Raw genomic sequence first — 13,270 nt, 5'->3', positions numbered from 1 at the left:
GCTCAGGTAGGGTTTAGTCTACACTGCTCAGGTAGGGTTTAGTCTACACTGCTCAGGTAGGGTTCAGTCTACACTGCTCAGGTAGGGTTTAGTCTACACTGCTCAGGTAGGGTTCAGTCTACACTGCTCAGGTAGGGTTCAGTCTACACTGCTCAGGTAGGGTTCAGTCTACACTGCTCAGGTAGGGTTCAGTCTACACTGCTCAGGTAGGGTTTAGTCTACACTGCTCAGGTAGGGTTCAGTCTACACTGCTCAGGTAGGGTTCAGTCTACACTGCTCAGGAAGGGTTCAGTCTACACTGCTCAGGAAGGGTTTAGTCTACACTGCTCAGGTAGGGTTCAGTCTACACTGCTCAGGTAGGGTTCAGTCTACACTGCTCAGGTAGGGTTCAGTCTACACTGCTCAGGTAGGGTTCAGTCTACACTGCTCAGGTAGGGTTCAGTCTACACTGCTCAGGTAGGGTTCGGTCTACACTGCTCAGGTAGGGTTTGGTCTACACTGCTCAGGAAGGGTTCGGTCTACACTGCTCAGGAAGGGTTCGGTCTACACTGCTCAGGAAGGGTTCAGTCTACACTGCTCAGGTAGGGTTCAGTCTACACTGCTCAGGAAGGGTTTAGTCTACACTGCTCAGGTAGGGTTCAGTCTACACTGCTCAGGTAGGGTTTAGTCTACGCTGCTCAGGTAGGGTTCAGTCTACGCTGTTCAGGTAGGGTTCAGTCTACACTGCTCAGGTAGGGTTCAGTCTACACTGCTCAGGTAGGGTTCAGTCTACACTGCTCAGGTAGGGTTCGGTCTACACTGCTCAGGTAGGGTTTAGTCTACACTGCTCAGGAAGGGTTCAGTCTACACTGCTCAGGAAGGGTTCAGTCTACACTGCTCAGGTAGGGTTCAGTCTACACTGCTCAGGTAGGGTTCGGTCTACACTGCTCAGGAAGGGTTCGGTCTACACTGCTCAGGTAGGGTTCAGTCTACACTGCTCAGGAAGGGTTCAGTCTACACTGCTCAGGAAGGGTTCAGTCTACACTGCTCAGGTAGGGTTTAGTCTACACTGCTCAGGAAGGGTTCAGTCTACACTGCTCAGGTAGGGTTCAGTCTACACTGCTCAGGAAGGGTTCGGTCTACACTGCTCAGGTAGGGTTCAGTCTACACTGCTCAGGTAGGGTTCAGTCTACACTGCTCAGGTAGGGTTCAGTCTACACTGCTCAGGAAGGGTTTAGTCTACACTGCTCAGGTAGGGTTCAGTCTACACTGCTCGGGTAGGGTTCAGTCTACACTGCTCAGGTAGGGTTCAGTCTACACTGCTCAGGTAGGGTTCAGTCTACACTGCTCAGGTAGGGTTCAGTCTACACTGCTCAGGAAGGGTTTAGTCTACACTGCTCAGGAAGGGTTCAGTACCATTCTTAGAATGGTTGAATATATCAGCTGTGTTGTAAAGGCCTCAGTAGACTCACCATCTGAACAGGGCTCTGGTAGTTCTTTCAGGTAGACCTGGTTAGTAGTAACACTACTGTATCTGGATGTTGAGCTGTATGGCCTTTAGTGTGGAAGTGCTTGGGGAGTTTTTACCGAGTGTCTCTACTCAGCGTTGCAGGCGTCTCTCTTTCTGTCCTCTGCAGGGGAGGAGGCCTCTGAGAGCCTGATGAACTTGAGTCCATCAGACATGAAGAACCTGCTACACCACATCCTCAGTGGGAAGGAGTTTGGGGTGGAGAGGAGCAGTGAGTCTTTCCCAATCCCAAATCAGCCCCTAGCCCCGACCCCTACATAGACCCCTACATAGACCCCTAGCCCCAACCCCTACATAGACCCCGAGCCCCGACCCCTACATAGACCCCTAGCCCCGACCCCTACATAGACCCCTAGCCCCGACCCCTACATAGACCCCTAGCCCGACCCCTACATAGACCCCTTAGCCCCGACGACTACATAGACCCCTAGCCTCGACCCCTACATAGACCCCTAGCCCCGACCCCTACATAGACCCCTAGCCCCGACCCCTACATAGACCCCTAGCCCTGTAGTTTCTACAGTATTAATACATTTCCTGATTCTTCTCAAATCTTTACAGGTGTACTGGTATCTTTGCAGGTGTAGTACTATTTTATTGATTCAAATGAATTGTTGTGTTGTGTCTGTCTCCCTTCCTCCTGTGTCAGTGCGTCCTATGCAGTCCTCAGCCACCAGCCCGGCTGTCTCCATCCATGAGCTGGGTCACACTGGAGCCACTAAGACGGAGCGCACCGGCATCCGCAAGCTGAAGCGTGAGATCAAACAGGTATGGTCACGTCAGCCGACTATTGCATGTCATGGAGAATATCTACATCAGGGTTCTCCAACAGGTCCATCACAAGCTACCAGTAACACGCAGTCTACCTAAGAGGAGCTCGCCAAACAATTCTGAAAAAGCATTTATTTTTCACGTGTTCTTTTGCAAACTGTCATAAACAAATCTCACTAGTATTAGACCACTCAAGCTGCTGGCTACTATCCAATCAAATCCACATTGCCATCCAACCACCCCTGGTTAGCCACAACTGGCTTAAAGCCAAACGGAACACAATATCTGCCAATTCATTTCCAGCAGTATTGCCCCTTTGGGGTGTGTGCGTTTGTCATTCACTTGGTGCAGCCAGTTAGGGATCACAATAACTGTCTTCTGAGTAGACAGAATGACATTCCCCCAAGAAAACAGAATTTGGGAACATACAAAGACTGCCTATTGGAAGCAGGAAAAAATGTATCTTAAATTACTTAAATTTAAAAGTAGCTCTCATGCTAGAAAAGTTTGGAGACCCCTGATTTCCTTTGACCTATCATTTAATCTAAAGGTTAGTATAGACCTAATGCCCTATAATTTAATCTAAAGGTTAGTATAGACCTAATGCTCTATCATTTAATCTAAAGGTTAATATAGACCTAATGCTCTATAATTTAATCTAAAGGTTAGTATAGACCTAATGCTCTATAATATAATCTAAAGGTTAGTATAGACCTAATGCTCTATAATCTAAAGGTTAGTATAGACCTAATGCTCTATAATCTAAAGGTTAGTATAGACCTAATGCTCTATAATATAATCTAAAGGTTAGTATAGACCTAATGCCCTATAATTTAATCTAAAGGTTAGTATAGACCTAATGCTCTATAATCTAAAGGTTAGTATAGACCTAATGCTCTATAATATAATCTAAAGGTTAGTATAGACCTAATGCTCTATAATATAATCTAAAGGTTAGTATAGACCTAATGCTCTATAATCTAAAGGTTAGTATAGACCTAATGCTCTATCATTTAATCTAAAGGTTAGTATAGACCTAATGCTCTATAATCTAAAGGTTAGTATAGACCTAATGCTCTATAATTTAATCTAAAGGTTAGTATAGACCTAATGCTCTATCATTTAATCTAAAGGTTAGTATAGACCTAATGCTCTATAATCTAAAGGTTAGTATAGACCTAATGCTCTATAATATAATCTAAAGGTTAGTATAGACCTAATGCTTTATAATTTAATCTAAAGGTTAGTATAGACCTAATGCTCTATAATTTAATCTAAAGGTTAGTATAGACCTAATGCTCTATAATCTAAAGGTTAGTATAGACCTAATGCTCTATAATTTAATCTAAAGGTTAGTATAGACCTAATGCTCTATAATTTAATCTAAAGGTTAGTATAGACCTAATGCTCTATAATCTAAAGGTTAGTATAGACCTAATGCTCTATAATTTAATCTAAAGGTTAGTATAGACCTAATGCTCTATCATTTAATCTAAAGGTTAGTATAGACCTAATGCTCTATAATCTAAAGGTTAGTATAGACCTAATGCTCTATAATCTAAAAGTTAGTATAGACCTAATGCTCTATAATATAATCTAAAGGTTAGTATAGACCCAATGCTCTATAATTTAATCTAAAGGTTAGTATAGACCTAATGCTCTATAATCTAAAAGTTAGTATAGACCTAATGCTCTATAATTTAATCTAAAGGTTAGTATAGACCTAATGCTCTATCATTTAATCTAAAGGTTAGTATAGACCTAATGCTCTATAATCTACAGGTTAGTATAGACCTAATGCTCTATAATATAATCTAAAGGTTAGTATAGACCTAATGCTCTTTCTGTATGTTTGATTCTAGTTAGAAGATATGACGACAGAATGCTCTTTGTCTATAGTAGTAATAATGTTGTATGGTTCTGATTGCAGTTGGATGACTCGTCTCGTCCGATCAGCGTGGGTTGAGTTTGTTAGTTAATAGTCATGTTATCTCATCAGCTCTAATCTCCACAGCTAGACCATCATGAAACCAACCATTATAACATGAAGTCATCAGCTCTAATCTCCACAGCTAGACCATAATGAAACCAACCATTATAACATGACGTGAAGTCATCAGCTCTAATCTCCACAGCTAGACCATCATGAAACCAACCATTATAACATGACATGAAGTCATCAGCTCTAATCTCCACAGCTAGACCATCATGAAACCAACCATTATAACATGACATGAAGTCATCAGCTCTAATCTCCACAGCTAGACCATCATGAAACCAACCATTATAACGTGACATGAAGTCATCAGCTCTAATCTCCACAGCTAGACCATCATGAAACCAACCATTATAACGTGACATGAAGTCATCAGCTCTACTCTCCACAGCTAGACCATCATGAAACCAACCATTATAACGTGACATGAAGTCATCAGCTCTAATCTCCACAGCTAGACCATCATGAAACCAACTATTATAACATGACATGAAGTCATCAGCTCTACTCTCCACAGCTAGACCATCATGAAACCAACCATTATAACATGACATGAAGCCATCAGCTCTAATCTCCACAGCTAGACCATCATGAAACCAACCATTATAACATGACATGAAGTCATCAGCTCTAATCTCCACAGCTAGACCATAATGAAACCAACCATTATAACATGACATGAAGTCATCAGCTCTAATCTCCACAGCTAGACCATAATGAAACCAACCATTATAACATGACATGAAGTCATCAGCTCTACTCTCCACAGCTAGACCATCATGAAACCAACCATTATAACATGACATGAAGCCACCAGCTCTACTCTCCACAGCTAGACCATCATGAAACCAACCATTATAACATGACATGAAGTCATCAGCTCTACTCTCCACAGCTAGACCATCATGAAACCAACCATTATAACATGACATGAAGTCATCAGCTCTAATCTCCACAGCTAGACCATCATGAAACCAACCATTATAACATGACATGAAGCCATCAGCTCTAATCTCCACAGCTAGACCATCATGAAACCAACCATTATAACGTGACATGAAGTCATCAGCTCTAATCTCCACAGCTAGACCATCATGAAACCAACCATTATGACATGAAGTCATCAGCTCTAATCTCCACAGCTAGACCATCATGAAAAAAACCATTATAACATGACATGAAGTCATCAGCTCTAATCTCCACAGCTAGACCATCATGAAACCAACCATTATAACATGACATGAAGTCATCAGCTCTAATCTCCACAGCTAGACCATAATGAAACCAACCATTATAACATGACATGAAGTCATCAGCTCTACTCTCCACAGCTAGACCATCATGAAACCAACCATTGTAACATGAAGTCATCAGCTCTAATCTCCACAGCTAGACCATCATGAAACCAACCATTATAACATGACATGAAGTCATCAGCTCTAATCTCCACAGCTAGACCATAATGAAACCAACCATTATAACATGACATGAAGTCATCAGCTCTAATCTCCACAGCTAGACCATCATGAAACCAACCATTATAACATGACATGAAGTCATCAGCTCTAATCTCCACAGCTAGACCATAATGAAACCAACCATTATAACATGACATGAAGTCATCAGCTCTACTCTCCACAGCTAGACCATCATGAAACCAACCATTGTAACATGAAGTCATCAGCTCTAATCTCCACAGCTAGACCATCATGAAACCAACCATTATAACATGACATGAAGTCATCAGCTCTAATCTCCACAGCTAGACCATCATGAAACCAACCATTATAACATGAAGTCATCAGCTCTAATCTCCACAGCTAGACCATCATAAAACCAACCATTATAACATGAAGTCATCAGCTCTAATCTCCACAGCTAGACCATCATGAAACCAACAATTATAACATGACATGAAGCCATCAGCTCTACTCTCCACAGCTAGACCATCATGAAACCAACCATTATAACATGACATGAAGTCATCAGCTCTAATCTCCACAGCTAGACCATCATGAAACCAACCATTATAACATGACATGAAGCCACCAGCTCTACTCTCCACAGCTAGACCATCATGAAACCAACCATTATAACATGACATGAAGCCACCAGCTCTAATCTCCACAGCTAGACCATCATGAAACCAACCATTATAACATGACATGAAGTCATCAGCTCTACTCTCCACAGCTAGACCATCATGAAACCAACCATTATAACATGAAGTCATCAGCTCTAATCTCCACAGCTAGACCATAATGAAACCAACCATTATAACATGACATGAAGTCATCAGCTCTAATCTCCACAGCTAGACCATCATGAAACCAACCATTATAACATGACATGAAGTCATCAGCTCTAATCTCCACAGCTAGACCATAATGAAACAAACCATTATAACATGACATGAAGTCATCAGCTCTAATCTCCACAGCTAGACCATAATGAAACCAACCATTATAACATGAAGCCACCAGCTGAAAGCCCATTCATACCAGCTGTACTAGAATACAGTCAGTAGTGCCTTACCTCATGCTGAGCTGTACCAGCTGTACTAGAATACAGTCAGTAGTGCCTTACCTCATGCTGAGCTGTACCAGCTGTACTAGAATACAGTCAGTAGTGCCTTACCTCATGCTGAGCTGTACCAGCTGTACTAGAATACAGTCAGTAGTGCCTTACCTCATGCTGAGCTGTACCAGCTGTACTAGAATACAGTCAGTAGTGCCTTACCTCATGCTGAGCTGTACCAGCTGTACTAGAACACAGTCAGTAGTGCCTTACCTCATGCTGAGCTGTACCAGCTGTACTAGAATACAGTCAGTAGTGCCTTACCTCATGCTGAGCTGTACCAGCTGTACTAGAATACAGTCAGTAGTGCCTTACCTCATGCTGAGCTGTACCAGCTGTACTAGAATACAGTCAGTAGTGCCTTACCTCATGCTGAGCTGTACCAGCTGTACTAGAACACAGTCAGTAGTGCCTTACCTCATGCTGAGCTGTACCAGCTGTACTAGAATACAGTCAGTAGTGCCTTACCTCATGCTGAGCTGTACCAGCTGTACTAGAATACAGTCAGTAGTGCCTTACCTCATGCTGAGCTGTACCAGCTGTACTAGAACACAGTCAGTAGTGCCTTACCTCATGCTGAGCTGTACTAGAACACAGTCAGTAGTGCCTTACCTCGTGCTGAGCTGTACCAGCTGTACTAGAATACAGTCAGTAGTGCCTTACCTCATGCTGAGCTGTACCAGCTGTACTAGAACACAGTCAGTAGTGCCTTACCTCATGCTGAGCTGTACCAGCTGTACTAGAACACAGTCAGTAGTGCCTTACCTCATGCTGAGCTGTACCAGCTGTACTAGAACACAGTCAGTAGTGCCTTACCTCATGCTGAGCTGTACCAGCTGTACTAGAATACAGTCAGTAGTGCCTTACCTCATGCTGAGCTGTACCAGCTGTACTAGAACACAGTCAGTAGTGCCTTACCTCATGCTGAGCTGTACCAGCTGTACTAGAATACAGTCAGTAGTGCCTTACCTCATGCTGAGCTGTACCAGCTGTACTAGAATACAGTCAGTAGTGCCTTACCTCATGCTGAGCTGTACCAGCTGTACTAGAACACAGTCAGTAGTGAATTACCTCGTGCTGAGCTGTACCAGCTGTACTAGAATACAGTCAGTAGTGCCTTACCTCATGCTGAGCTGCTGATCATGTTTGTCTGTTTCCCAGCCCACATCTTTAACTGTAATGTTTTATCATAATCTATACTGTATTTACAAGGTGTGAAGGACTTCCCTTCACGCCGTCATCCTCTCCTTCTGTGTCTCTCCCTCGATGACAACATGACGTCTTCTCTGTGTTGTTCCTTTCCAGATGAGTAACAGTGGTTATTCCATCAGCAGCAATGTCACCTCTCCCCGTTCCACGGTAAACCATGAACCACGTCTCCCTCATTATCCCATGTTCACTAAACCATGCAGATGAGGTTCACTCTGAACGGTTGTCTTTCTTCGTTACATTGCCTTATGCTTGCTGTACTAGCATGTACTGGCCTGTAGCATGCTGGTGTCGTCATGGTGACGCACTGTATTTGAGTCAAAGAACAGGAAAACATAAGACTGTATGGTAGAAGTCACTGTGTGTGTGTGTGTGTGTGTGTGTGTGTGTACATGAGTGTGTGTGTGTGTTTATGCATGTCGGTACATGAACGGGAGTGTACGCCCTTGTGTGTGTTTGTACTTGAGCGTGTGTGTATGTGTGTGTTTTTGCACTTAAGTGTGTGCATAAGACAGTGTACAAAACATTAGGAACACCACACCCTCAGAACAGCCTCAATTTGTCGGGCATGAACTCTACAAGGTGTCGAAGGCGTTCCACAGGGATGCTGGCCCATGTTGACTCCTATCCTTTGAGTGGTGGACCATTCTTGATACACACAGGAAACTGTTGAGCGTGAAACACACAGCAGCGTTGCAGTTCTTTACATAAACCGATGTGCCTGGCACCTACTACCATACCCGTTCAAAGGCACTTCAATCTGTTGTCTTGCCCATTCACCCTCTGAATGGCACACATACACAATCCATGTCTCAAGGCTTAAAAATCATTCTTTAACCTGTCTCCTCCCCTTCATCTACACTGATTGAAGTGGATTTAACAAGTTACATCAACAAGGGATCATAGCTTTCACCTGGAGTGTGTGTGTGTGTGTGTGTGTGTGTGTGTGTGTGTGTGTGTGTGTGTGTGTGTGTGTGTGTGTGTGTGTGTGTACCGCAGCGTGAGTACGTATATGAACACGTCTCTCCTCCTGTAGCGTTGCAGCAGCCCCTCCACCCCCAGTGGTATCCTGTCCCCTGTTGGCCCCGGGGGGTCAGACAGCCACCTGCAGTGGGAGGAGCAGCAGGGCCAGTGGCTGAGGAGGAGACGGCTGGATGGGGCCATCAACAGGGTCCCAATGGGCTTCTACCAGAAGGTGTGGAAGATCCTGCAGAAGTGCCACGGCCTGTCAATAGATGGATACGTGCTGCCTTCCTCCACTACCAGAGAGGTATGTTGTCAAATCAATAGATTGATCAATCAAATGGTATTTATATAGCCCTTTTTACAACACAATAATGTATTTACTTCGCCACCATGGCCTTTTTTTTGCCTTTACCTCCCTTATCTCACCTCATTTGCTCACATTGTATATACTTATTTTTTTATACTGTATTATTGACTGTATGTTTGTTTTACTCCATGTGTAACTCTGTGTTGTTGTATGTGTCGAACTGCTTTGCTTTATCTTGGCCAGGTCGCAATTGTAAATGAGAACTTGTTCCTGGTTAAATAAAGGTGAAATAAAAAATAAAATAAATAAAACACAATTTATAATGTGCAGTAACCTCCCTAGACAGCAGCATGGCATCAAGGAACATCTCTCTGCCTACACTTTCACATTTAGAACAAATGTTGCTTCCTATAATAGTAGGAAATAATATGTCATTTCAGACACTCTATGATTGGCCAGATAAATCCCTTGATGGAGATTTAATCTGTGTCCAGGAAACCATTCCGACTCTGACGGGAAACCGTTCCTGACTCTGACGGGAAACCGTTCCTGACTCTGACGGGAAACCGTTCCTGACTCTGACGGGAAACCGTTCCTGACTCTGACGGGAAACCGTTCCTGACTCTGACGGGAAACCGTTCCTGACTCTGACGGGAAACCGTTCCTGACTCTGACGGGAAACCGTTCCTGACTCTGACGGGAAACCGTTCCGACTCTGACGGGAAACCGTTCCTGACTCTGACGGGAAACCGTTGTGACTCTGACGGGAAACCGTTGTGACTCTGACGGGAAACCGTTGTGACTCTGACGTTGTGTCCCTGCAGATGACAGAGGGTGAGATCAAGTTTGCGGTGCACGTGGAGTCTGTTCTGAACCACGTCCCCCAGCCAGAGTACAGACAGCTGCTGGTGGAGGCTGTGATGGTGCTGACTCTGGTGGCTGACATGGATGTGGACAACATCGGAGGAATCATCCTGATAGACCGCATCGTACACATGGCCAATGACCTCTTCTTACAGGACCAGGTAAGTCTGAGCCAGAACGGCCCATAGGGCAGGAGCCTTTTTCCTGTTTCTATAGCGTGATGTACAAGTAAGTACACCCTCTGGAAAATCTGTAAGCAGAGACGCATCGGGTCCCATTTTTAAAGTGTTTGGTATGACTTGACCAGGGATCGAACCCCCAAGCCTCCAATCTCAGGGTGGAAACTATTCCCACGAGGTCACGGAGATGGTCACTAGAAAGTAATGTAATAAAGAAAGTAATAAGGTTAATGTGTAATGGTCCAGTTCAGTGACCTGGATGTCTGTCCTGTATCGTTGCCATATTATCATGTTAACTAGAGTCACGTGTCTCTGCCTGACTCGTCCATATGACTATCATAACATAACATGTGTCAGAAGTGGGATCCGAGCCCCACGTCTCAGTTTGGAGTAAGACCTATTCTTTAGCTAGACAACATGATCTGTATCTACCTATCAGCCATGTCCTCTATGTTCCAGAGGACCCATGGAGCCAATGAGTACTTCCTGGAGAAGGATCCAGCCACGGGGATATGTCACTTCTTCTATGACAGCGCCCCTAGTGGCAGCTACGGTACCATGACCTACCTCTCCAAGGCTGTGGTCACATACCTACAAGACTTCCTGCCACAGTCCACCTGTCTCATGCAATGACGTATCAGACTGGGTTTGATGTAGAGCACTCTCCCTGGCCTCGCAGGCAGCTATCAAGAGAGTCTAGTCAAGTAATATATGATAGTGTGGAACGAAATATTACTGCCTAGTTCCGATTCTCCCCAATTGTACGCTTGTTCACTCCCATTCAAGGATGATTTAATCATTGGATTGAATTCTTGAAGTGAGTGAGTACACACTTCAGAGAGAAGGGGGAGAACTAGACTTAGGTAGGAAGTTGGATGGGGATTGACCTATGACCTATGACTAAGATATTCACAACACACACTCTACTCAAAGGAGTGTTATTGCAGCTAATTGATTGATTATAATCAATAATATAGCAGGTTTAAAATTAAATATATGTTTGTTTTTTATTTTAACTGTTGGACTACATGCAGTACTAAAATTATTTATTATTTTAATTTTAACATTTAATATATATGTGCAAATCAGATCTAGTTGTTTAAAACAATCTAATATGATATAATGACTGTATTTTGCCTAACCCTCCTCTATTGTATCAGTGTTTCACCCTGTCTTGTGGGAATATGAACATATCCAGGAGTTACTATGTTGTCCCGTGTTGAAGTACTGCAGCTGCCTGTGTACCTTTAATACCACTGTAAAATGTACCTCTCGTGTTATCTCAAGTGTTGCTCACCATCACCACTGTATGTGTCACAAATACTGTACATTTATCCATATGTACCCGGAGCATCTCAGCAAGGCCTTCATAGCTGCTAATGTGAATGTGTGCTTATCTGTGAAGTGAAATAATGGCAATGTGATTATATATAAACATGGTTGAATCAGTCCAACAGCGGTTCATCCCATATTCAGCCTTTAGCCGTATACATCCTGTACAACAGGGTGTGTTAGACATTAGCATCCTAGCCGTATACATCCTGTACAACAGAGTGTGTTAGACATTAGCATCCTAGCCGTATACATTCTGTACAACAGAGTGTTAGACATTAGCATCCCAGCCGTATACATCCTGTACAACAGAGTGTGTTAGACATTAGCATCCTAGCCGTATACATCCTGTACAACAGTGTGTTAGACATTAGCATCCTAGCCGTATACATCCTGTACAACAGAGTGTGTTAGACATTAGCATCCCAGCCGTATACATCCTGTACAACAGAGTGTGTTAGACATTAGCATCCTAGCCGTATACATCCTGTACAACAGAGTGTGTTAGACATTAGCATCCTAGCCGTATACATCCTGTACAACAGAGTGTGTTAGACATTAGCATCCTAGCCGTATACATCCTGTACAACAGAGTGTGTTAGACATTAGCATCCCAGCAGGCTTATAGTTGAGACCATAAGGAAAGGGAGAATCTGTTCTGCAGTTAAGGACGACTGAAACTGTTCTGTTTTTGTGTCTAACTTTATTTTATATATATAAAAAAGAGTACATTTCCATAGAGACTATAAATATAGTGGATACATAGAAATAATTTATTTTTTAAAAGTACTATGACCGTTTATATAACAGACTAAATTACAATTAATACTGTCACTTTAATCAATTAATACTGTCACTTTAAATTACATTTGATATTCCTGGCCATGAAATGACCATGTTATACGTCTGCAGTTGAGAACATTTTGACACGTGGACCAAGTTGAGGACATTTTGAGGGGATCAATTCTATAAATCTATTATCACAGTGTCTGACACCATGGTTTCACTCATTCATTCACACTACCTTGTAAAACAACATGTAATCATTTGAAGGAAATATATTTAAATGCAATCAATTAAATCCCTAAACTAATAACGTGTTCTTCTGGTTTCTCTTCAGCTATTTGTCTGTATAATGCAGTCCAAGCCTCTATCAATGTTACAGATATGTTCTGAATATGACAATAATATTTTAAACACAGTTTATTTTTATACTGTTCTCAATGATTTGACCAAAAAAATCTAACGCCTGTCCCTATTGTCTGCAAAATGAAGGGACAAAATGTAGATTCAATTGTGGAAGTCATTGTTCAAGGGAGGAACAGAGGGACGGTAGAAGCAGTAGAATAAATGACATTTTAAATGATCTCCACACCATCTCTGCTACACATTACTCTGCAGTTCTTTCCTTGGCTGACACTTCTTCCTACTGTAGGGGGAGAGGCGGTGAGAGGCAGGACAGGAACACTGGTAACTTCCTTTATGGTTCAGGCACAGGTGAGAGCAGCCTCCATTCTTACGGCTGCACTCATTGATATCTGTTGATGAAACGGGGCTGGTCA

General features: G+C 43.0%; 1 protein-coding gene across 1 annotated transcript in view; it reads left to right on the top strand.

The window, feature by feature from the left end:
* Positions 1–12,804, top strand: part of phka2 (phosphorylase kinase, alpha 2 (liver)) — a 41,749-nt gene extending 28,945 nt beyond the window's left edge. Inside the window, exons 25-30 of the mRNA XM_038998343.1 lie at positions 1,617–1,718; positions 2,157–2,275; positions 8,157–8,210; positions 9,097–9,330; positions 10,158–10,358; positions 10,836–12,804. Of these exons, the coding sequence (XP_038854271.1) occupies positions 1,617–1,718; positions 2,157–2,275; positions 8,157–8,210; positions 9,097–9,330; positions 10,158–10,358; positions 10,836–11,009 (884 nt within the window). The 3' untranslated portion in view covers positions 11,010–12,804. The remainder of the gene's footprint in view (positions 1–1,616; positions 1,719–2,156; positions 2,276–8,156; positions 8,211–9,096; positions 9,331–10,157; positions 10,359–10,835) is intronic.
* Positions 12,805–13,270: the final 466 nt, after the last annotated feature.

Source organism: Salvelinus namaycush, chromosome 7 (assembly GCF_016432855.1).
Source record: "Salvelinus namaycush isolate Seneca chromosome 7, SaNama_1.0, whole genome shotgun sequence".
Taxonomy (NCBI): Eukaryota; Metazoa; Chordata; class Actinopteri; order Salmoniformes; family Salmonidae; genus Salvelinus; species Salvelinus namaycush.
Note: the sequence above shows the minus strand (reverse complement) of the source record. Positions and strands in the feature narration are given on the sequence as shown.